This window comes from Pimephales promelas, chromosome 11 (assembly GCF_988280905.1).
Source record: "Pimephales promelas chromosome 11, fPimPro1.hap1.1, whole genome shotgun sequence".
Lineage (NCBI taxonomy): Eukaryota > Metazoa > Chordata > Actinopteri > Cypriniformes > Leuciscidae > Pimephales > Pimephales promelas.
The window spans coordinates 32,906,110-32,931,787 of NC_142779.1; the positions used below are offsets into that span (position 1 = coordinate 32,906,110).

Consider the following 25,678-nt stretch of genomic DNA (forward strand, 5'->3'; position numbering starts at 1 on the left):
ATTGATAATAATCAGAAATGGAGCAAATCGGCATATCAATGATTTCTGAAGGATCATGTGACAGTCATGTGAAGACTGATAATTCAGCTTTGATCACAGGAATAGATTACAGTTTACAATATTACAAATAATTAATTGTAATAATATTTCCACTGTATTCTTGATCAAATAAAAAGCAGCCTTTGAGAGCATAAAATACTTCTTTCAATGACAATATTACCCCAAACTTTTGCACAGTCGTGTTTGCAGTATGCAGTATATATATTTTAATGAATAATTATTTAAAGGAGTAGTTCACTTAAAAAAAAAAAAAAAAAAACTTTTGCTGATGATTTATTCACCCCCATGTCATCCAAGATGTCCACGTCTTTCTTTCTTCAGTCGAAAAGAAATTAAGGTTTGGGATGACAACATTCCAGGATTTTCTTCATGTAATGGACTTCAATGGGAATCAAACGGTTCAGAGCCAAATGAGAGTTTCAGTGCAGCTTCAAAGGGCTTTAAACGACAAAAGACGATGAATAAAGGTCTTATCTTGGACCCTTCGAGTCATGACTCGAAAAAATATTTGTTCATTTCATTCATGAACCGTTTGGTCCCCATTGAAGTCCATTATACGGAGAAAATCCTGGAATGTTTTCATCAAAAACCTTCATTTCTTTTCGACTGAAGAAAGAAAGACATGGACATCTTGGATGACATGGGGGTGAGTAAATTATCAGCAAAAGTTTTTTAAAAGTGAACTACTCCTTTAATTTTTGTTCTCACATAGACCTCTGGAAAATGTTGCATTCAAAACAAATCCAAAACATATGTTGGTGACAAACCATGCGAGGGGTTTCAGCAGGCCTGTCAAATGTTCTTGCTCTTCTATAGAAAAGCAAGGTAGGAAAAGACACGCATATGCATCCCAGTAAATACACACGATCCATCCGCTCTGTCAGTACAACACAATCTGCCTTCCAGATCTCCCACAATTACATTCGCCTTTCAGCGGCATTGCTGACTATTATCCCTGCAGCCCGAGAGCGAATGACCCTCAACAACCGCTCAAGTCTATCTCGGCAGCCATCTCTAATCGTAATCACAGCTCCGCTCAATCAGAGGATTTCACACCGCGAGCTTCCTCTGGCCCCGTCAACATCCCCAGTGACAGATCGCAGACACTCGGGCTTTCTTAATATTAATCAAACAGCTGGGAAATTACAGGGTCCGACCAGATGACGGTCTGCGCTCAAATGATCGCCGCACGGTGACATCACACAGCGCTATAGGTGTATGTGCCTGTGGCAAGGCCTTCATCTGAACAGATGGATACGCCACCACATCACAGGCTCTCGCTGCATGAGAGATGCATGTGGTGAATGGAAAGAGAGAAACATAAAAGATTTAAGAAGAGGCACACAATCGCACATCCAAACAAACAAAAAAGAAAGGGTATTTTTCTAGACAGTAATGAGATTAAATTGAGATAAAAAAAAAGTGCATAAAAGTGTCACCATTAATGTCAATTTCATCTAAATCACACACATCACCTTTAAAGTTCACCAGTAGTCAATCATATTATCCCAAAATGACACTTAAATGTTTTTGCCTTAAAATAGCTTGAATGTAACTCTACACCCTTGTCTCATTAAATTATGAAAATTGTGTTAGTATTTACTCTCCCACATGTTATTCCAACCCTGTAAGACCTTTGTTCATCTTCCGAAGACGAATTAAGATATTTTTGATGAAATCTGAAAGCTGGATCACTCCTCCATACTAGTCCATAGGCTTCTTGAGGGATTGAAACTTGCCGGCCTCGGAAAGTTATTAAAGACATCGTTAAAATAGTCCAAGTGACTGCAGTGGCTCAATCTTAACTTTATGAAACGACGAGAATACTTTTTGTGTGAAAAAAACAAACATAAATAACGACTTTATTTCAACTATTCACTTCCTTGAGCCTCTAATCAGTTAAACTGGTGTAATTGCGTAGAGCTACGTCACACGTAGGCTCACTATTGGCCGACGCTGGTCATGTGTGTGATGTGTGTGACGTACAACAACAGATCATACGCTGTTAAACTAGTAACCTGACTAGAGGCACAAAGAGAAGCAAGTGAATAGTTGAAATAAAGTCGTTATTTATGTTTGTTTGTTTTTTTTCGCACAAAAAGTGTTCTCGTCGCTTGATAAAGTTAATATTGAGCCACTGTAGTCACTCGGACTATTTTAACGATGTCTTTAATAACTTTTCGAGGACAGCAAGTTTCATTCCCTGAAGAAGCCTATGGACTAGTATGGAGGAGTGATCCAGCTCTCAGATTTCATCAAAAATATCTTAAAGGGTTAGTTCACCCAAAAATGAAAATTCTGTCAGTATTTACTCACCCTCATGTTGTTCCAACCCCGTAAGACCTTCGTTCATCTTCGGAACATAAATTAAGATATTTAAGATATTAAGATCGCTCCTGCATACTAGTCCATAGGCTTCTTGAGGGACTGGCTCTTGCTGTCCTCTAAAAGTCATTAAAGACATCGTTAAAATAGTCCAAGTGACTACAGGGGCTCAATCTTAAGTTTATCAAACGACGAGAACACTTTTGTGCGCAAAAAAACAACAAAAATAACGACTTTATTTCAACTATTCGTTTATTTCTCCCTCTGCGCGAGTCAGGTTACTAGTTTAATAGCGTAAGCTTCGGTTATTGTACGTCACACGCATCACACACATGACCAGCGGCGGCCAATAGTGAGCCTACGTGTGACGTAGCTCTACGCAATCACACTACGTTAACTGACTTACAGGCTCATGGAGAAGGAAGTGAATAGTTGAAATAAAGTCGTTATTTTTGTTGTTTTTTTGCGCACAAAAGTGTTCTCGTCGTTTGATAAACTTAAGATTGAGCCCCTCGTCACTTGGACTATTTTAACGATGTCTTTAATGACTTTTCGGGGACAGCAAGAGCCAGTACCTCAAGAAGCCTATGGACTGTATGCAGGAGCGATCTTAATATCTTAAATATCTTAATTTGTGTTCCGAAGATGAACGAAGGTCTTACGGGGTTGAAACAACATGAGGGTGAGTAAATACTGACAGAATTTTCATTTTTGGGTGAACTAACCCTTTAATTCGGGTTCCGAAGATGAACGAAAGTCTTACGGGGTTGGAACAACATGAAGGTAAGTAAATACTGATAGAATTTTTTTTATTTTTGGGCGAACTGTCCCTTTAAGTATAAACTGTTCAATGAATATGCAAATGAGCCCCGCCTACACTCACTCAGACCAGCTCAGAGATCCACTGGTTGACCTGATTCGTTACAAGGTAGTTTGTGACGTCAGAAACACCGATTTCAAACTGTCTTTGGTTCACTGCCGTTTTAAGGAGAAAATACTCAGCAATGGTTAGTTAAAGCGTATTAAAAAGACCACATGGACATACAAACAACATTAAAAGCTTGATTTTCACCACAAGGGGACTTTTAATGAATCTTAAATGAGAACTCCATTAAGTCTGCTGAGCAACGAATGACACAAATACAAAGGGAAATGAGTGATACTTCATTGTGGTGAAGACGCACACTCAGCAGTAAGAGTAATTGGCTATTCTTGAAGGTGGGCTTAGAGGTGGCTCTAGGTATCATGTAACAACAACGAATAAAGTGAGCAGAGAGACTACCGAGAGGACGCCGGGAATAAAAACTGCACCTGACCCAGTCACAGACATGAGCAAAGCAGGCTTTTACTGACACACTTTCCGGAGCATAAAGACAGAGCGATGAGAACCTCCTGAAAGACGGGGTAGATGACTATCCTTCTGTGTTTGTAATTACGCGGCTCTGTCAGAGGCGACTGCATCACGAGCGAAGGTGGCAGCGAGGAGGGAGAAAGAGGGCGCGCTCTCAAACTGAGATGCCATCTGGGCCTGCGCTCTCCTCGGAATGATAATACTGCCCGGCCCTACAAAAAAACCTGCTGCTTCCGCATGCACACACACACACATATACACACCAGTGCTTGGATGCCCGTTGGTGTGGATGAGATGCAAACAGCAGGAACAGTTCCGGATTCCTCCAGAGAATGAGACAGCTGAGCTGGTTGGCTAAGATAAGACGTGAGAGACATGCTAGCAAGGATGAATGCAACAAATTTGGAGGCTGAGACTGCTTTTTAATTGACTACGGCCAATCAAAAAAGGCCTGAGTGAAGGGAGGAGGGAGTATGACATCACATAAAGAGAGAAAATTGTTCCTCGTTCATCAAAGCTTTGTTGGGAGAAATGTCAACAACAAAGTGATACGTGACTGTTGCTCAAATCAGAGCAACCTTTGAACAGCAAAAAAATACTCAACTTTAATCATAGCATATACACTACCACTTGCAACCCAGAGTCATTGTAAATATTGTATGCGACCCTAGCTACATTTCAGCAAATCTCCCAAAACATTCCTGTACGAGTGTAATTCAATGCAGGTACCAGTTGAAATTAGCACTAGTGGCCGTAAAATACCAACAACTTTGGATCCTTAAAAAAAACGTAAAATATTACAAGTAGGAATGCAAATTATCAATTAATTCATTAATCATTAGTTGATCAACCTTATCGATCCATGAACGATTAATCGATTAAACGATAACGATTAAAGGATAATTCCGGTATTTAACACCTTGAGAGTGGTGGACTTAGACATTTTGACAATGGGTCCTGTCTCGACTTTTTGACTTTTTTAGAATCGCCTGTGACAGCGTTAGACTGGCTGTCTATGGGCATGCACAAACAACCCTTAACGTTCATTTTCAAAACTGTGCAACTCACCGAGTGGTTGGTGGTGTTTGTTGATGATTAAAAACAAATATGTCGGCGCAATGTATGCTTTCAATCCGTGTTGTTTGCTATTGTGGAATTATTTATTCAGATACCTCACAACCGCGTATAAACTTCCGCTCGATATTTGAGTTTGAAGCGTCAGCACACTCCCGACCACTTGATGGCGACAACCAGGACGCTGTACGGAACACGGTGTCTAGCGGACCGTAAAAAAAGTTCGGGAGCACAGTTGCTCTGCTCACGCTAGCCTTCTGAGAGACGGAGAACCGTGCGGAAAGACTACAACCAAATGTAAACAGACCCCTTTCCGTTTTCGGTAGCTAGCCTAGCGCAGTAATATCAACGAGCACTAAGTCCTCCAGCAGACATCAATGCGAGTTTAAAAAATGACAAATAAAACACGACAGAAACGGTATTTCGCTACGCTACTTGTTTCAGAACATCAGCGAACACCACCAACCACTCGGTGAGTTAAACAGTTTTGAAAATGAACGTTAAGGGTTGTTTTATTGACATGTTTGTGCATGCCCATAGACAGCCAGTCTAACGCTGTCACAGGCGATTCTAAAAAAGTCAAAAAAGTCGAGACAGGACCCATTGTCAAAATTTCTAAGTCCACCACTCTATTTCATTTAAAACAAACTACAAAATAGACTCAAGGTGTTAAATACCGGAATTATCCTTTAAAAGACACGGTATCAATTTAACATAAAAAGCTAAATATTGCTTATATTGCAATGTTGTGACTTCAAAACACAGTTGCCATAGTGCATGATTTGTAAACTAATATATTTTCATGTTTTTGTCAAATAATTCGTTTTTTGGCATAGTAAATTTGACTGCACTTGTGATGTGGAGCGATCTAGTGAATACACAAACCTCAATAAAAGAGCTCTAATAAAAGACTCACAGAGGCTAAGCAGCGTTAGCATTTTAAATCTCACATTTGCTTTTGTCAACACTATTGGTCAGGTTTATAGTAGGGTTTACTGTTTGAGTCAATGTATTTCAGGTTTTGCAAAAATGTAGCCAGTCACTTATGAACATTGACCATTGACGTCTGAATCTGAAAGAAGAAGTATTTTTCCTGATGCTGTAAATAAACAGTGAGTCAGCAAGTTAGCAGTTGGACAACGGCTAACTCAGTCCCACGCAACAGCTCATTCTGGCAAATACAGGTGGTTGCCAATCAAGGTTCACCAGCATGGGTGTTGGAAGGAAGGTTGTGGGCTTCCTCTCTACCGCAACACCAACACTTTTGTGTTTAAAGGGATAGTTCACTTTGAAATACATTTTTGGTATGTTTTAGCTTACCTCAAGGGCAACCAAGATGTAGGTGTCTTTGTTTCCGCAGTAGTTTCAATTTTGATATTTTTAGATCAAACCGTTCTTGTCTGTCAGTCATATACAGTAATGGAGGTCTATGGTCACCACCTCAAAGAGCATGCACAGAGAAGTCCAAATTAAACATGATTTAATGACTCGTAAATGTAAGTACACATTGATGGCCTAAGACACGAAACGAGCGGTTTGTGTGAGAAAACGAACAGGATTTATATCGTTTTTACCTCTTGTAACCACAACCAAGTGATCTGAGGGAGGTCTGCGCAAGTGCCGGAAAAAGCCGGAAGAGAAAACTCACCACTCCCGGATGAGTTTGCGAGAGCATACGTAATTGTTTTCTTTTATGACGGGTTAAACATCCCGGATAGGCGCAAATTAGTACCATTTTAATTAGCCGTCTTACCTACAATCTCTGTTCAGTGTAAACAATGAGTGAAATACACGCGCGAGAGACCGAAGCGCCCGCGCCCTCAGATCAGTTGGACGTGGCTGTGGTTACAGGAGGTAAAAACGATATAAATACTGTTCGTTTTCTCACACAAACCGCTCGTTTCGTGTCTTAGGCCATCAATGTGTACTTACATTTACGAGTCACTAAATCATGTTTAATCTGGACTTCTCTGTGTATTCTCTTTGAGGTGGTGACCATAGACCTGCATTATATGACTGACAGACAAGAACGGTTTGACCTAAAAATATCAAAATTGAAAATACTGTGAAAACAAAGACACCTACATCTTGGATGCCCTTGAAGTAAGCTAAAACATACCAATATTTAATTTCAAAGTGAACTATCCCTTTAAGTGTGGGTGAGTCTGGAAATGCAACGAATGCACTGATGCAACAGTGACAGTGGCCACCTGTGCCTGTAGGGGAAAAAATCCCCCAGAATGCAATTGCAAAAGCAAGGGATGCTTCAGTGGTGCAAAGCCCTGCCATGAAAAGGAAGGAGGAGGGATACGCTCTGCGCATCACCGGCTCTGGCACAGACCCACTTCAATTAGCTCAGTGTGCTGTGGAAGAAGCAGACAGCAGTGCATCAGAGCGTCTGAACACACACCGTCTCTCCTGTGCAGGGAACACACGCTCTGCAAAGAAACACACTTCACATGCAATGGCAAAAGGGTCATTTCTATTATGCAGTTCTACTGCACCTACTGAGCTCCGTAACTTTTAATGAATATGTTTGTGAGACGGTCTAAAAAAGCATTACTATAAAAAAGATAAACAAGACCTTGAGAAATATGATCTGGACATGCTCAGACAATAAAGGTTTATTAATTATAACTATTTACACAATGATCGGTCAACCATAGTCACAAGTTCCGATGGTAACGATGGAAACAACAGACACAGACCCCTGGACCACAGAAGCCTTAATTAAAAATGGCTTGTTTTATACAATAAGGCAATATTCACGAGAAAAAAAAAAAATAGATATCCCCCCCAAAAAAACTGGAATGTGTTAGAAGCCCCCAGACAAATATGGCAACATCTGCTCAAACCTAAACGCAAATTATTTCAAATGAATCCCATTTTCACTTAATTTTGATATTGTGATAAAAGAATCGATTGGATTGTATGATGATTTACATTTTAAAATATATTGAGTTTCATTTGTTATCCAATATAGTGAGATAAAAAATACCAGGAGAGATTCAAACCTGCTAAAATCCAAACTGTAGCAGAAGCAGCATCCCGTCCCTGGACTTCGCACTGATAATTTATAATGAATTTGCATGTTCATATATTTCTGTGGTCTTGTCCCTTGTGTAAATGCCCTTGTGTGTTAAAAAACCTAGATCTGTCGACTTGCCCTGTTGTATGTAATGATTTCTGCCCTATTTAAAAGTGCAAGGCAGCACCTTCCTTTTCAGAACGCCACTGGTGCCATTTAAATAAACGTAGGGGGGAAGGGGTTTATCCCATCAGCCAGAAAAGCCAGCCCAAGGCCTCGGGGCAACTCCGGTGTGTGTGCTGTTTAGGCACATTTATAAAAGAGAAAGTATTTGTGTGTATGTGTGTGCTGCCTCAGGAGGTGCTGACACAGAGGAAATGATGGTTCTTAGTGGTGAATGCTACTAAGCTAATATGCAGCAGGAGTGAGATTCAGCTGGGCTCCATACTGAGGCCAGCATATGGGCTACTCTGTCACACAAACACACGCCGCATGCCTCCAGGCTCTTTCACAGAACCACCAAATCCTAATAACTCCCAGCAGAATCATGCTGTACAACTAACCAAGCCCTTAAATGATCCCTCGAAATCCCACTGCACAACTAACTCAGCTCTTCAACTACACCTCAAAACTCTACAACTAACTCAGCTCCTCAACAACACCTCAAAACTCCACTACACAACTAACTCAATCTCCAACAACACCTCAAAACTCCACTACACAACTAACTCAATCTCCAACAACACCTCAAAACTCCACTACAAAACTAACTCAATCTCCAACAACGCCTCAAAACTCCACTACACAACTAACTCAATCTTCAACAACGCCTCAAAACTCCACTACAAAACTAACTCAATCTCCAACAACACCTCAAAACTCCACTACACAACTAACTCAGTCTCCAACAACACCTCAGAACTCCACTACAAAACTAACTCAATCTCCAACAACACCTCAAAACTCCACTACAAAACTAACTCAATCTCCAACAACGCCTCAAAACTCCACTACACAACTAACTCAATCTCCAACAACGCCTCAAAACTCCACTACACAACTAACTCAGTCTCCAACAACACCTCAGAACTCCACTACACAACTAACTCAGTCTCCAACAACACCTCAGAACTCCACTACAAAACTAACTCAATCTCCAACAACACCTCAAAACTCCACTACACAACTAACTCAATCTCCAACAACGCCTCATAACTCCACTACACAACTAACTCAGTCTCCAACAACACCTCAGAACTCCACTACACAACTAACTCAGTCTCCAACAACACCTCAGAACTCCACTACAAAACTAACTCAATCTCCAACAACACCTCAAAACTCCACTACACAACTAACTCAATCTTCAACAACGCCTCATAACTCCACTACACAACTAACTCAATCTCCAACAACGCCTCATAACTCCACTACAAAACTAACTCAATCTCCAACAACGCCTCATAACTCCACTACACAACTAACTCAATCTCCAACAACACCTCAAAACTCCATTACACAACTAACTCAATCTCCAGCAACGCCTCATAACTCCACTACACAACTATCTCAATCTCCAACAACGCCTCATAACTCCACTACACAACTAACTCGATCTCCAACAACACCTCAAAACTCCACTACACAACTATCTCAATCTCCAACAACGCCTCAAAACTCCACTACACAACTAATTCAGTCTCCAACAACACCTCAAACTCCACTACACAACTAACTCAATCTCCAACAACACCTCAGAACTCCACTACACAACTAACTCAATCTTCAACAACACCTCAAAACTCCACTACAAAACTAACTCAATCTTCAACAACGCCTCATAACTCCACTACACAACTAACTCAATCTTCAACAATGCCTCATAACTCCACTACACAACTAACTCAATCTCCAACGCCTCAAAACTTCACTACACAACTAACTCAATCTTCAACAACACCTCAAAACTCCACTACACAACTAACTCAATCTCCAACAACACCTCAAAACTCCACTACACAACTAACTCAATCTCCAACAACACCTCAAAACTCCACTACACAACTAACTCAATCTCCAACAACACCTCAAAACTCCACTACACAACTAACTCAATCTCCAACAACACCTCAAAACTCCACTACACAACTAACTCAATCTCCAACAACACCTCAAAACTCCACTACACAACTAACTCAATCTTCAACAACACCTCAAAACTCCACTACACAACTAACTCAATCTCCAACAACACCTCAAAACTCCACTACACAACTAACTCAATCTCCAACAACGCCTCATAACTCCACTACACAACTAACTCAATCTCCAACAACGCCTCATAACTCCACTACAAAACTAACTCAATCTCCAACAACACCTCAAAACTCCACTACACAACTAACTCAATCTCCAACAACACCTCATAACTCCACTACACAACTAACTCAATCTTCAACAACGCCTCAAAACTCCACTACACAACTAACTCAATCTCCAACAACACCTCAAAACTCCACTACACAACTAACTCAATCTCCAACAACACCTCATAACTCCACTACACAACTAACTCAATCTTCAACAACGCCTCAAAACTCCACTACACAACTAACTCAATCTCCAACAACACCTTAAAACACAAATACACAGCTCAATCCTTCATGTGTGGCTCCACCACACAACTTGCTTAACAATTTGATAACATCTCAAAACTCCACCACATAACTAACTAAGCACTCTAAACATGGGTCAATGAAAATTGGTGCATTAAATCTCAATCAAGATATTCCTTATTTACTATCAATTACTTAAAAATACTGAAAAACCCTTTTGACAAGTAATCAAAGGGTTGAGTCTAGTTGTCAAAAAACACATGATCGTTTTGTGCTACTGAGACATTAATTTTGTATGAAGAGCTCAAAGCACCGAGGCACTGAGATGAGAACAAGGCCAGTGACTGCGACAGTCTTTAGATGGACAAGGGTACATCAGATGACAGGTACACACAGTCTCAGCGTTGTTCATATATCAGTTAGCAAATGAAGTGAAGCACAGAGCCAAGCAAATCCCGTCTCCGCTCCGGCCTCTCCGATTGGCTGTCACCTAATTGTGTTGCGCTGTCACGGGACGAGGCGGTAAGGAGTTAATAGGTTAATTTAAGAAAATGAACAGCCACATACATCACATGCTCTTGGAACGGAAGGTCACATTTATGCTGAAAACATGACTTTTCAGCTTCAACATCTTACCCTTTACAAAAAGTCAGATCCATGCTGAGTTTTCAGTGTGAAACACGATTATAGTCCTAGAGAGGTGTGACAAATGCATTACATTGAAACTGTAAATCTACAGTATACATGAGCGAGCCCAGATCTAACAAATCAAGGTCAGTAATGGCTTTAGTGTGACGGCGCAATTAACAGGGACATTTTTGGCTGCGTTCTGACATTATATGAAAACCTGCGAGAGCCATTAGCCTTTAACAAAGACTTAAAATGCACATTTGGTGTGCAAAGGGTAGGAGATAAATCACGCTAAGTAAGTACGGGAATCGATCATCACTCAGATGGCCTGAATTGCTCTTTATCTATGTTAAACAGAAGTGTCTAATGGACAGCACTTTAGATGGTCCCCTTCGTGTCCTTTAAAAGGCATCTGCTTGGTTCCTAGCCCAGAACATTTGAAAATTATTCAGAAGAGGCTAGATTCAATTAAGTGTCTCTCCCGTACTTTCAACTTTGTGCCGCTGACGAAAGGTAAACACATCAATCTCCTTTTGCCACCCGAGCAGCAACAGTCCTCAAATCTGACCAAGCGTTACCATCGAATCTGGAGCGGACTGAAAAAAATAGCCCAACGACAAGACCAACATGCTGACATGGTGCTAAAAGAGATAACTGGATCCTTTTACCAGATCAGCTCACTTCTGCTCAAGACATCTGGTATTTGAGACAAAATCAACTGCTGATCGACCTGTGTGGGTAACACTTTACTTGAAGGGGTGACACCTTCATAATCAGGACATGGGTTTATGCATGTTTTTGACAACTGTCATTAAGTGTCATTCGCTCAATTATGATATTTTGAATGCAAATATGACATTGTTTGAGATGTCTTTGTTAAGACACCTTGACATTACTAAGACAACACAACCTGTCATAAACATGACAGCAGATTAATGATCAAACTTAAGAAACCACCTAGCTTTATTGGTTAATATTACATTAAACTGTCAGGTGGTTGGCTTTGACATTGGCTGTCATGAAGCCATTATAACATTTCAATGACAAATTCAATGTGTACCACTGTAGTTGAGGTCATGAAAAATATTCATGACTCAGTTATAATGGCCTCATGACAGCCAATGTCAAAGCCAACCACATGACAGTTAAACTTAATTTTATGTCAAGACAGGTTATGATGTCTACAAGATGTCATAACAAATACATCCAAAATGTCATATTTGCATTCAAAATGTCGAAAGACACTTAATGACAGTTGTCATAAACATGCGTAAACCCTAATTCATATTCAATACATATGTCATGATTATGAAGGTAACATGTCAGTCATATGCACACCCCTTCAAGTAAAGTGTTACCAAAATGTCCAAATGTTACTACATTAGATACCAACAAACCATAAAACCAAGTGATATTTCATTTAAAGCATTCTCTATGCACAATATTTAAACAAAACATCTCACAAAAACAAGTTTGCTTGCATAGTTTTACAGTATATGATAAAATGATCCATATCCTGAACAAAATTAAGACAAAAAATACTAATTTGATGAACTACACTTGTACTTTCTTCCATCCAAGCAATTGCCAAAAAGGGTCTTATCAAGCGAAATGATCGCTCATTTGAAAAAAAAAACAACAAAGTTTAAGTTTTATAAGCTCAAATGGTCGCAAATGGCTGTTCGAACTCATTCATCAAAATGAACGAATCTTTTTCCGAGTCAATTCGTTCATTTCGTTCGTTGAAAAGATTAGTTCATTTTGGTTAACGAGTTGGAACCGGAGAGTCACATAACAGAACAGAGCAAGGCGAGCATTTGTGCTTATGAAACTTAAACTTTGTTTTTTTTTTTTATTATTAAATGACCGCTGGTTTCGCTTGATAAGACCCTTATTCATCATCTGGAATCGTTTAAAGCCCTTTGAAGCTGCACTGAAACTCTCATTTGGACCTTGAACCGTTTGGACCCCGTTGAAGTCCATTATATGGAGAAAAATCCTGGAATGTTTTCATCAAAAACCTTAATTTCTTTTCGACTGAAGAAAGAAAGACATGGACATCTTGGATGACATGAGGGTGAGTAAATTATCAGCAAAGTTTTTTTTTAACTGAACTACTCCTTTAAGTTGATTCTAAGAAAAGTTTTTTTTTTATAACATTACTACATTACTAAAACTAAAATTACAACACAAGATTCAAAATATCTCAATGATACTAGATGCCACTTCCTACTGGTACTATAGATGTCCTGGCACATAAGCTACAAGATAACAATGCGGTCCACAAACACAGCAAGCACCCCTAATAGCGACAAACACTGCATGGTAAAGTTAAGTAACCAGAAAAAAAAAAAAAACCTTTTTGATTAACACATTAGATCTCACGCTGGAATATGAATTATTTCAGGTTATAGGATTTCGCTCTCCGAGGCAACAGGCAAGGATAAGGAACGACAGGAGACCGAAATCTATTGACATAAATGAGCTCAGATGTTGCCTTTTCATTCACCCTCTTACTTTGAAATCAATACGACTCTGTCCGTGTAGGTAGAGTCTATTCACATTCCCCTCTCGCCCAGTCTCCCGGAGAGCCCGAGACTTAGTCAGCAGTCTGTGAGAAACAGTTTCAATTACACAGAGTGCTTTTAAAATGAGGGATGTGAATGCATTATAAAGCTCAACGCTGATGTATTCACTAATAATGATGGCATCCCAGGAAGCCGGCCATAATAATCCCCAATGATATATAGAGTAACTGACGGAAGCAGAAATGGACGGGGGGGTTGTCATGTGATTGATTTCTCCTTCAGATGAACCGGCGCTGCTCGCGAGCGAGGAGAACCGGGGCACGTGACTTTGTGACACGATGACCCCGTGATCCCTGTGCTCTGGTACATCAAGTGCTGTCAGATGACAGTCTCTCTGTGTGTGTTCATCACTTCTGCTCTAATGACCCCTCAAAGTCATCTTGTGACAGGAACTGAGATGGAAGCTCGTAAGTGACTGGATTAGAACGCTCTACATGTCGCGTGCTTTACAAATAGTAAAACACACAGGACACTCGATGAGTTGTGGGCTACTAGTCAGTCCCCCTGTGAAGATCCCCAGACAGGTCCTCCACACACACCCTGGCCAGGTTCGCTCTATACCGGCGTGATGAATCACTCTTCAAACAAAAGGAACTGGATGATTATTTGAACGCTACCGGTCCCAGTCTGAACTCTGACTTGTGATGCAGCGTGAATCATGCTCACACACTGTTTGTTAAACGCTGTTCGCTGTTAATGTTGTATGAGAACTGCATGACCTGAGCTGGACGATGACATCATTTTTCAAGAACTGCTTTATCCACCTCAATCCTGACGAGCTTACTGCGTTTTGAATAACGGTCGGCACTTCCGGTTTGGGGAACTTCCATTCAAAAAGACTGAAATGAATCATTTCAAATCATAAGGTTGCCCTACGAATAAAGCTGATCCGTCAGTTTGACTGGATGAACTTTTAACGTGACATGTTTATCTATGGCAAGAGCTCTTTTCAGTCGCTGCTTTCTTTTCCTCGTGACGATTTGTATTTTTTCCTTTGCAATCCGCTGTAAAAGTATGACAAAGGACACCATATACGGCACATTTGTGGTCTGTTCTCCCGAATTTAATTTACGATATTCCATTAATAATTCAGTGGAATGCATAAAGAAGCTCTCGTTACTCTCCTCAAATCCTCACGTCTCTTTCTAGGTTTGTTTTCACGGGTAAATGCAGTTTATAATCTGTAAAAATGACGGAAACGTAATGCTGAAGTTAAAGGAGTAGTTCACTTTTGAAAATCACATCTAAATGAACGAATCTTTTGGTTCATTCAACGAACGAAACGGACACTTTGAAGAACGAGTTCGAACAGGAGAGTCACAAACGTGCATCACAGAACAGAGCAAGGCGAGCATTTGAGCTTATAAAACTTAAACTTTGTTATTTATTTATTAAATGAGCGATTGTTTCGCTTGATAAGACCCTTATTCGTTGTCTGGAATCGTTTAAAGCCCTTTGAACAGTTTGCAGTTTGCAATGAAAGTGTCTTTTGGACCTTGAACCGTTTGGTTCCCATTGAAGTCCATTATATGGAGAAAAATCCTGGAATGTTTTCAAAAACCTTCATTTCTTTTCGACTGAAGAAAAATGTTCGAAGGTTGAAGGGTGAGTCGATTAATGTCATCGAATTGTGACACTTTTTTTAACGTATTGCGTTGCCTTTCACTGGTTGTTTACAGTTTAACGGAAGTTACACCCATAATTCGTGCAAAGCGTCATGGGGCGCAGAAATAATGTGTATAGATAAATTAACACTAATCTGACTTCAGATGAACAACAGCCGAAATGCATAATTTTTCCTTTATCAATGTAAAGCTGCTTTTAAACAACCTGTATTGTGTACAGCGCTACTGTATATAAATAAAGGTGACTTGACTTGACTACTGAAGTGTTGCGTCGTTAGTTTAGTAACAATCATAAAACACATTAAAATATTGAGTCAATTTTAAATAGATTTTTTTTATTGATATTGAAAAAGTATTTATTTATAATCAATATTTTGAACTAGCGACTCGACCAGTGAGTCAGTAAACCCAAGAAACGGGCAAAATTCACAACACATTCTTAAGAATGAAACTCTTTAGTATTTTCATTCTTTCACATAATTTCTAAATATTAACTAAGAACAAATAATTAATTCAAAAGTTAAGAATATTTTGTCTTCCAAAGCTAAATTCTGAAGGAACTTTTTTTGTTGTTGTTGAAATTCTATTAAAGGGATACTCCACTTTTTTTTTTTTTTTTTTGGAAATAGGCTCGTTTTACAACTCCCTCAAAGTTAAACAGTTGAGTTTTACCGTTTTTGAATCCATTCAGCCGATTTTGTGATATTTAGAAGAATGTCAGTAACCAGATAGTTCCTGGTCTCATTGACTTCCATAGTAGGAAAAAAAAAATAAATACTATGAAAGTCAATGAGACCAGAAACTATCTGATTACTGACATTCTTCTAAATATCAAAAAATCGTCGGAATGGATTCGAAAATGGTAAAACTCAACTGTTTAACTCTGGGGGAGTTGTAAAATGAGTTTGTTTTTTCCAAAAAAAGGGGAGTATCCCTTTAAAAAGAGGGAGAACGTGTTGTAATTTAATGCCATGGTTAATAGCTGCTGCCCTACTGAATTTGATATTAGACAATCAAAAAGCAACACCAAAATCATGTGTCATTTCATGCTTAAGAAAAGATGTTAGAAAGAAAATATTTAAGAACCAAAACTGTATAACGTTCATGCTTTCAGTTAATAAAGCTGTGAACTGTCGTTAGCCTACATAGAAAAAAGTTGCATGAAGATTTTCACATAAAGTTTAGAAAATAATTTAAAATAATGTTTTAAAATAACACAATAAAACATGATATATTTAGATCTTTTCACCAAATATATTATATTTAAGCATTCAGCATGAATTGGATAATCCCATGTCCCTCTAGTGTCTCCCTGTCTCTAGTGTCTAATGAGTACACAGCTCATTTCCTCTTCCTCTAATGCCACAAAGTGAGAAGAATGGTAAAGTATCCCAGAAAGGACAGCTACTTTACAAATAAAGACAGAGTCCTAAAGAAGTTAATTCTGGATAAATTGACTTTGACCCCAGTAAAAATCCTCTGGATTAATTAATTGCTCCAATTAGGTGATGAATGTGTCCACTTAGACTAATTGTCAGTGGAGCATGGGCTTCTGCGGTCCTCATGGGAACTTCAAGAAAAAAGCTTTTTCTGAAAGTAAACCGCCTTGTATTGAAGTTGTAGAAGGCAAAGTCATTATAGTCGGTCCTCCGAGAGTGATTAGCAGCACATGTCAGATTTTGTTTTTAGATGTGAATGTGTGTGAGAGATTAATGACCGCTGTTAGTGTGCTTGTGCCGTCTGGTAGTGATAAACCAGCTGGTTAACTATCAGTGATAGGATCGTTGTATTTGTCAAAGAGGCTTCTGAGGTTTGTGTAACCAACCCGATCACATTAAATGCGTCTTTATAGCACGCATGTGTATTGTCGTGGAATTTATTGTCGCTAAAGTGAGTTTTTACGTGCATATGATACGCATTGGTTGGTTTAGGTGTGCGTGTGTATTATACGTTTGGGTAGAATTAGTGGTGTGGGGTGCGTGTGTATTGCACGCAAATGAACTGCGTATCAAATGCACGCGGAAAACTCATTTTTTGCGTATATATTACACGACAATACACGATGCGTGTTATAGAGACATATTTATGTGAGGACAGGCTGGTGTAACAGACCAAACAAGCTCTTGATGAGTGGGAAGATTAGATCAATCTTGTTAACTTTTTGGATTTTCGGTCATACTTTAGTTTAGTCCAATTGTTACTATTAACTAATCATTTACTACAACTTTACCCCCAAACTCCTAATTACTGCTTATTAATATATGAAGAGTTCAGATGCAAAAGCCTCTAAGTGCCATTTGAAATTTTCTTCTATAATGATCATTTTTATCAAGCTTGTATATTTAAGTTCAGTAATTTCACTTAAATGACAATTCGTAGGTAATCTTCATTGCCATTTAAGTCAAATTAATGAACTTAAATATACTAGCTTGATAAAAATGATCATTCTAGAAGAAAATTTTAAATGGCACTTAGAGGCTTTTGCATCTGAACTCTTCATATAGTAAGGTAGTTTTTAAGTTATTGGGCGGATTAAGGGATATAGAAAATGATCATGCAGAATAAGTCATTAATATGTGCTTTATAAGTATAAATAAACAGCCAATTTCCTATGCATGCTAATAAACAAGATAATAGTGAGGAATTGACCATAAACTAAAGTGATACCTGTTTTCTTTTAACTAAAGCTTGAGTTATATTGTCTTTGGCTATCTGTACATTCAGTTTTAAGCTACTTAGGTTTTAAAGGTCAGTCTGACTGACCAATCACATTCATTTTGAGTTTACATGACATTTAGAGGCAGGTTAAAAAAAATAAAAAATAAAAAATGCACAGCAGTGTTTAGTGGTTTAGTGACTGTGTATAGAGAAATCATCAATGTAATGATCCGAAATGTGAAAGACTTAAATAAAAAACATACATCCAAATTGATAAAATACTGATAATACTAAGACATACTAAGATTCAAGAGTTTATGGTTTTGGGTGAGATTTTAAAATGTTTTTGAAAGAATTTCTAGTTCAATTCAATTCAATAATTGTATTATTACAATTTAAAAATATCTGTTTTCTTTTTGAATATATTTTAAAATGTAATTTATTCAGCATCATTACTCAAGTCTTCAGTGTCACATTATCCTGTTTGCAAGGAACAAATTATTTGATTGGCCAAAAATGTCCAGTTTAGGGGAATCAAATCAAAAAAAGATATATAAGATCAGTTCAAGATCCATTTCTTATTATTATCAATGTTGAAAACAGTTTTGCTGCTTCATATTTATGTGGAAACCATAAGACATTTTATTCAGGATTCTCAATAGAAAGTTTAGAAGCATTTATTTGTTTGACGCAACTAAACTAGAATTTCTACAAGTAAATAGTTCCATGTTGGACGTTGGAAAACATGACTTTGTTTCCAGGCAGACTGATACGCCCAGACTACAGCCAATCCCATTTCATCCAGATCTTCCCATTTCGGTGTGCAATATCCCTCAGACTGGCAGTGTCTGCGGGTGGTCCATTGCCATGCGGTCTGAGGCTCGACATCCCAAGACTAAAGAATATCTTACATTTAATTCAGAATGTTTGAACATGGAATTAGAGTGCCTCGAATACTAAATACGTTACTACACCGCAGCAGTCAGTTATTTAGAAACCTTTTACGACACCATAAAAGAACAATTTGGTGTACAAACCATGAATGACCACTGAGCATTACAGTGCCTTACAGGCCCACATTCATCTATGTTTCTATTACCGTCTCTATTCAAACAGTAACTAACTCCATTCTCTATGGATGTCAGCTGCACAACTTTGCCTTATGGGCCTTGTACTGACGGCAGCGGCTGCTCCACTGATTAAATTCATCACCTTTATTACAGTGTGGAGTGCAGGCCTAGCATGGCTGACTGCTCCTGTTGCCCATTGAGGGCATTCATCTGCGCTAACGGGGGCAGGGGTTTACGCATTAGACTGCGAGCATCACGTCTGCTTCACGCACACGCATCGCTCACGGGTGACACGCCAGGGCCGGTCGCACGTCTCATATCTAAAGGCCGCGCTACTCTTCAGAGCGGGGAGAAACATCTCTCTACTACACTGACTATGGCAAGGGGCTTGGCATAATGTGTATCAAATACACTGGTGCTCGCTTGCACTTGTTAAAGTGGTTTTGGCCAATGGACACTTTTCACAGACTGTGATGACACATTTCCATAGTTGTAAATCTAGTAATGTTAGATTATTCTTTGGGTTATATTAACTTGGCATTACATTTCAGAAGGCTGGTTGCAATAAAATGGCTAAAGGAGTGATTTGATATCTCTCTTTTGACCACCTTAATCAATCCCTCAATATTTTTATGCATGCCAAAGGAAATTAGAGATAGATAGCCCTACTTTTGCTTCATTTAAAAAAACAGCTTAAAAGATGGCTGATTAACAATGAAAAATGTAATCATTTGATATGAAGGTAGAATTTGATAGGTAGATTTATTTATACATTTATAATAAGGACTTTGGGATGTCTACGCATAGGCATTTTTGTATTCAAATAAATTCTCTATAAGGTATAGGATTATTTTTTTAACTCCATGTGTTTTGTTGATATGTATATTGTTTGTTTGTTTTTTGTTTTTTTTGGTTTGTATTTGTCTATGTTTGGGTCTACGAATGGAAATTAGCATTGTGCTAAATCCGGCGTATTTACGTTCAACTTTGATTGTACATTCATGAATATGCATTGTCCCATATAAATAAATAAAATAAATATTTTTTTCCCTCTTTTGGAGAAGTCATAAACGCTATTATGATTTTTATTTTATTTTTTTGGAGCAAATGGGAATGCAAAAAAAAAAAACATTAATAATAAAATAATATTATATATATATATATATATATATATATATATATATATATATATATATATATATGAAGACTTCAGATGCAAAAGCCTCTAAGTGCAATCTGATTTTTTTTTTAAATTTGCAGTTTTATCAAGCTCCTAAATTTAAATTCAGTAAATTCACTTTAATGACAATTAAAAGGTAATTGTCATTGCCATTAAAGTGAAATAACTGGATATAAACATACAAGCTTCATAAAAATTATTATTCTAGAAGAAAATATCAGATGGCACTTTCACTTATTTTTTATCAGAGGGCTTTTGTATATATATATATATGCAATTTTGCCATGCAAATGCCATGCAATTTTAGGTTTGTAACTATATATATATATTTCACAAAAAAAACAACAACTGGGAATTCAAATCATGGCAAAATCATTGGAGATTTTGAATTAGGATTAAACAATGTCCCCAATCACTAAGCTATTGCTGAAAATGTAAGGGTTACAAGATCACATTTTAATTTAAAATACATATTTGGCTTCAGCACACGCTCTAAATTCCCCTTGAATTACTAAATGAATACATATTTTAATATTTAATACAAAACAGTCAGTAGAGATAAAGGTGAAATTGGGGTGATGGATTCCTGAATTTTTTTTTTTTAATGTGAAAACACAATATTCCTGCATGCGATTTAAAGTGTTTTAAGGGATTTTCCTATCACTGATGCAACTCAAGCTTGAAGTTCAATTCTAAGCAAATATTGATATATGTGATAAACTGCACTTAATTTGATTAATGTAATAATAGTGTTAATACATCAACAGTTTTAAAATGTTATCTCATCTAAAGTGTCTAAAACGACCAAGTACACGGACAATCTCCCCAGAGCAACCCAGAGTTAAGTGAAGTGCTCTAGGGCACAATAACAATAGAGGATCCCAGACAGTCTGAATATATGGCGCCTTCTGATTAAATGTGAACTTATGACCTTCAGAAACTGAAAATTTCACCGGCCTGGATCTATAACTAATAAACTAGCACCAAAATTTCAAGAAAAAAACAACAACATCGATAATGATATAATAGTCATTTTTATGGGAGGATATAACAGTTCGTCTAGTTTCGGTAGATTACAGTAAAGTAATTTACAAAAATTAACAGTGCTCTCACAGTAATAATCTCAGCAATTGCCTAAATCTAAAGTACTCCCAAGCTACCGCTTGTACCCGAATGTGTGATATTACAAACAAAAGTGTAAAATGAATGCACATTATGAGATGGATGCAAGCACGCACATTCACACACTCTCATGCAAACAGAGCCAGATTTGTTGCATATTACAACACCCCATGGGGAATATCACACATGCGATCTCACGCTATCGCTTGCCTCGATTATCAATGCCGCCACTGATTTTCAACACTCTCTCTTCATTTCTCCATTGCCGTGCAGAAAACTTTCATGTATGATCAATGCAGTGGTCCAGCATGAGCGGTAGACCGTAATTTACGTTCTAGGACACGATAGAGCTGAGCTCAGCAAAAGCTCGTGATTTAGGGTTGCTTTGGTGATGGTTCCACTACAGCGACAAAGCATCTGAGATTAAATATGTTGAAGAGCGCAGCCCATATGTTGCAGTCAACAGGATCCAGAGACACATTTTCTGTTCTGATAATCACAAAAGACCATGACCAATTGCAATTAGTTTTCTTAGAGGCAACTGATCAGAGGCATGCATCCATTCGCACACTCTCTTACCATGCAGATCTGAGCAGTCCTGTTTATCTAAGGTCAGGGATCAGTTCTGCAATGGTTCAATAGTGGAAGTGAAACCGACTCTCATGAGCACAAGACTAACACGCTGTCTCAGTCTGACGGAGTGTGTGCTCCCTTGACAGCGTTATTAATTCAGATTTGCACAACCTGGACTGTGACAAACCCATAATATGTGGTGGAGGAAACTCCTCTAAATGGCATATTACTGAAAAAGATGGCATTAAACAGCATGACACATCTCTACGCCAGAACTCTCGGTGTAAAACTCAAGACGTGAGTCATACTTCGCAATTGAAACGCAGAATGTTATTCATGTTGGCAAGTAAGATCAGCCACATAGTGCTGATTACATTGCTAATTTTACAGGCGAACATCACTGATGTTGCCCGGAGAGGGAAGATAGTTTCGACCAGAGGGAGAGCCTGTAAATGTGAGGGGCACGAAACAAACAAGAAAGCGACTGTGAAATTGCTGCAATTCACAAAGCACAGAGTGTAAAGCCAGGCCGCAGGCCCGCCCAAGGGGTATATGATGATGATGTCCAAGTTTAACAGGCACTTTTTGGTGTATTTGTCTATATTGACAAATGAGAGTATATTTCAACAGAAGTTACACTGACATTTTGCACTGACATCACAGAGGAGTCGTCAGGCTTACGTCATTCCACTGCGATGTGCAGATGAATAGGATCCTCGGGTATTTAACTGCGGATGCCAAGGGACTACGTCAACACTGAAATGTTGGGCGCAGATGATTCACTGGCAAATAACAGTTATTTAGAATGGTGTATGTCAGCAATTATAAACCTTTCAACCTACCTAACTCGTGCAAGGGAGGGTGGCAGCGCTCAAGGGTGTCAGAAATATGACGACTCTCTCTCCCTCACACTGTAATACGCAAGTAATGATGAGTAATGAAACGGTAATGTAGAGTAATGCGTGTAATGATGGAGTTTTATAAATGTAATTCCACCTTATGTTTACTCAAGAGGTTTTACTAAATTACTACAAACACATTAATATCTGAAATTACATTTGCTTTGTTTTGACAACGTTTTCTTTCACGAATGTTCAGTTGGCAGTGAAATTTCATAAAGTAAAAGAAATGAAAATGCATTTATTAAATAGGCAGGAGAATTGCACTACAAATGAACAATGAAAATCAGTCTACACTGACAGAACTGCCTCTGTATCGAGGAATAAAAGGAACATTGAGCAATAAAAGGGAAAACTCTAGAAAAACATGGGTCGATAGATAGATAGATAGATAGATAGATAGATAGATAGATAGATAGATAGATAGATAGATAGATAGATAGATAGATAGATAGATAGATAGATAGATAGATTTTGTATTATCCTTTGATCACTTGGCTAAATGGCTATTTAGAGTAATTTATTTGCAATAAAGTCCAAGGCTCTCTATAAAACATTTATAAAACAGACTAAACGAGAAAAAGAGCACAGTTTGTGCAAATATATAAACCCCATTAACAACTTTAAAGAGTTGACAGCAGGAAATGGGTATAAGAGGTTTTAAAGAATTAGTCAAGAGCCCCCTGGTGCCACAGTTTACGAAATTCCCACCTTTAACCACAAAGTACAGAGAGGTACTGCTCTGAGACCACAATTAAACCATGTCATGGTGCACAGTAGTATTTGGCTAAGCTACGTGAATACTGACGTGATGTATTATGCTTATATAGCGAAGGGAAACTGTTTCCTTAACAGTTTATACCGTTTATTCACGGTTTAAACGACATAAACTGTGAAGGAAACACTTCTTTCCTTCAACTTACTCTTAAACGCATAGTGTGACATTTTGTTAGCTATTTTAGTAAACAACAGTTCCCGCGGTGACTATTTCAATTGCAACGGTCCAGAAGAGGATCTGAAGGTGACAGTAAGTTTCTCATGCTTGTAAACTAAGTTACTTATTTTCTGCTAAATGTTCATTGTCACGTAGCCTAGGCATTAGCAGTGCAAGTATACGACTCGGAATTGATTTGGAACGTTCTCTTTTAGAACAGTCAAACCGTCGGAACGGGCCAAATTCTAAATCGAATTTTCGATTCAAAAGTGTTCTCTCCTAGTGTAAATCTGTTAAGAGTTTAAATGAGAAACATTTAAGTTGTAGTTAAGAGTTTTATTTATTTATTTCACCTCAGCGAAAGTAGCAATCCTAGACAATCGTGTTCGTAAGGTGAAATGAACCTTTTGCATTGGTTTTATTCACATATGCAACAAATATATATTCTTCAAACGAGAAATCCATTAGAATCACTGTAAATCATTTCGCAAGCCACAGGTTCCCTTGCAACGGAGAAGTAGCCATATCTGAGCGCAAACAAACTTAAGCAGCTTTAAAAGCTGAACTAAGGCTGTAAACGTATACTGTGATTGATTGGCAAAATAAGGGTGAAGGTCTGACACACACACACACACACACACACACACACACACACACACAAAACACAACTGGCCTGGCGCCATAAATTGTTTCTATTTAGCGTTTTGCCTAATGCGTGGACAACCCGCGCGCAGTTCCCAGCAATGGCATTCTGTGGGATTTGACGGACACATGTCACTTCATCAACATTACCTTCGTCGAGAAGCCGTTCGAGGTGGTTGAATATCCCGCAGAAGTTGGGCAGACTGCTCATCAGTTTCTTATCGTTCATGAGCTGCATCAGATAATCAGGGGTCGGCTTCGGCTTTTCTTTCGTTTCCATTTCCCCCACCATATTCCACAGAAATCACCACCGACGCCCCAAAAATAGACAGGAAAAAGTCCCAAAATAAATAAAGGCTGGGATATAAATAATAAATAGAGTACAAAAACGCAAGTGAGGGAGGCAAGTGCCTGCGAGTCTTCCGCGGCAAAGGATGCTGTCTCTGTCTTTACGCACAATCCGCTGCTGCAATACTGCAATTCTGGGATGACAGTTGTTTTAGGGCAGCCGATGAAATGATATTAAATGAACAAGATGAAATATATACGGGTGGAGAGTGAAGCCAGGTCTCCTTTCAAAAACAATTCCCAATAAATCCCACAAGTTACTCGCAAAGGCGACGTACTCCCGCGTGCCCAGTGTCCCTCTTAAGATTTATTTAAGCGAGAGATTTGTCCTTAACTTCCTCTTGAGGCGGTGAAAATGCACCCTTTCCCCGAGTTCCCCCAAAGCTTCCTGTGTCTTGTCTGTCTGTGTATGTGTGCAGCACTAGAAACGTCTGTCCCTCCTGTCTCTCACGCGCAATAAAGGCGCTTTCTCAATGAGATTGGCATTCGGTCCTCCGTTACCGACCAGCTCTTCTTGCGCTCGCGAGTCCGTCACATGATCACACTGAGTCTCAGCAGCAGAAATCAGACTGTGGGAGGAGAGAGAGAGAGAGAGAGAGAGAGAGAGAGAGAGAGAGAGAGAGAGAGAGAGAGAGAATTTGAATTTTGAAAAAATACTTTATTTACAATTTTTCACAAAACAAGTTTCACCATTTACTAATTTTCCATTTACCTTTTATACCACACACAAGAGAGAGAGAGAGCAAGAGAGAGAGAGAGAGAGAGAGAGAGAGAGAGAGAGAGAGAGAGCAAGAGCGAGAGAGAGACTGAATACATTTGATAAACAATTAGCCCATTTTAAACGCAGACTCGACTCTGAAACATACGTGATGCGTGTCTTCAAATGAACTATTAGGCCTAGACTATTTTTTTCCAATGCGTGCAAATTGCAAGTGAACATGAATATACATTCCCCA

The 25,678-nt window shown here is 38.7% G+C and overlaps 1 protein-coding gene across 4 annotated transcripts in view; it reads right to left on the reverse strand.

Annotated features, from left to right (window-relative positions):
- The window catches only part of qkib (QKI, KH domain containing, RNA binding b), a 148,627-nt gene extending 123,356 nt beyond the window's left edge, over nucleotides 1–25,271 (reverse strand). For 2 of the 4 annotated variants that reach the window (XR_016145609.1, XM_039690403.2), the window contains exon 1: nucleotides 24,525–25,270. Coding sequence is in view for 3 of the 4 variants with exons in the window: in XM_039690403.2 (XP_039546337.1) it covers nucleotides 24,525–24,666 (142 nt within the window). In the remaining variant the exon portion in view is untranslated. Of the gene's footprint in view, nucleotides 1–24,524 lie in introns of all 4 variants that reach the window. The other 2 variants (XM_039690404.2, XM_039690405.2) reach the window with 1 other exon arrangement.
- Between the last annotated feature and the right edge of the window lie 407 nt (nucleotides 25,272–25,678).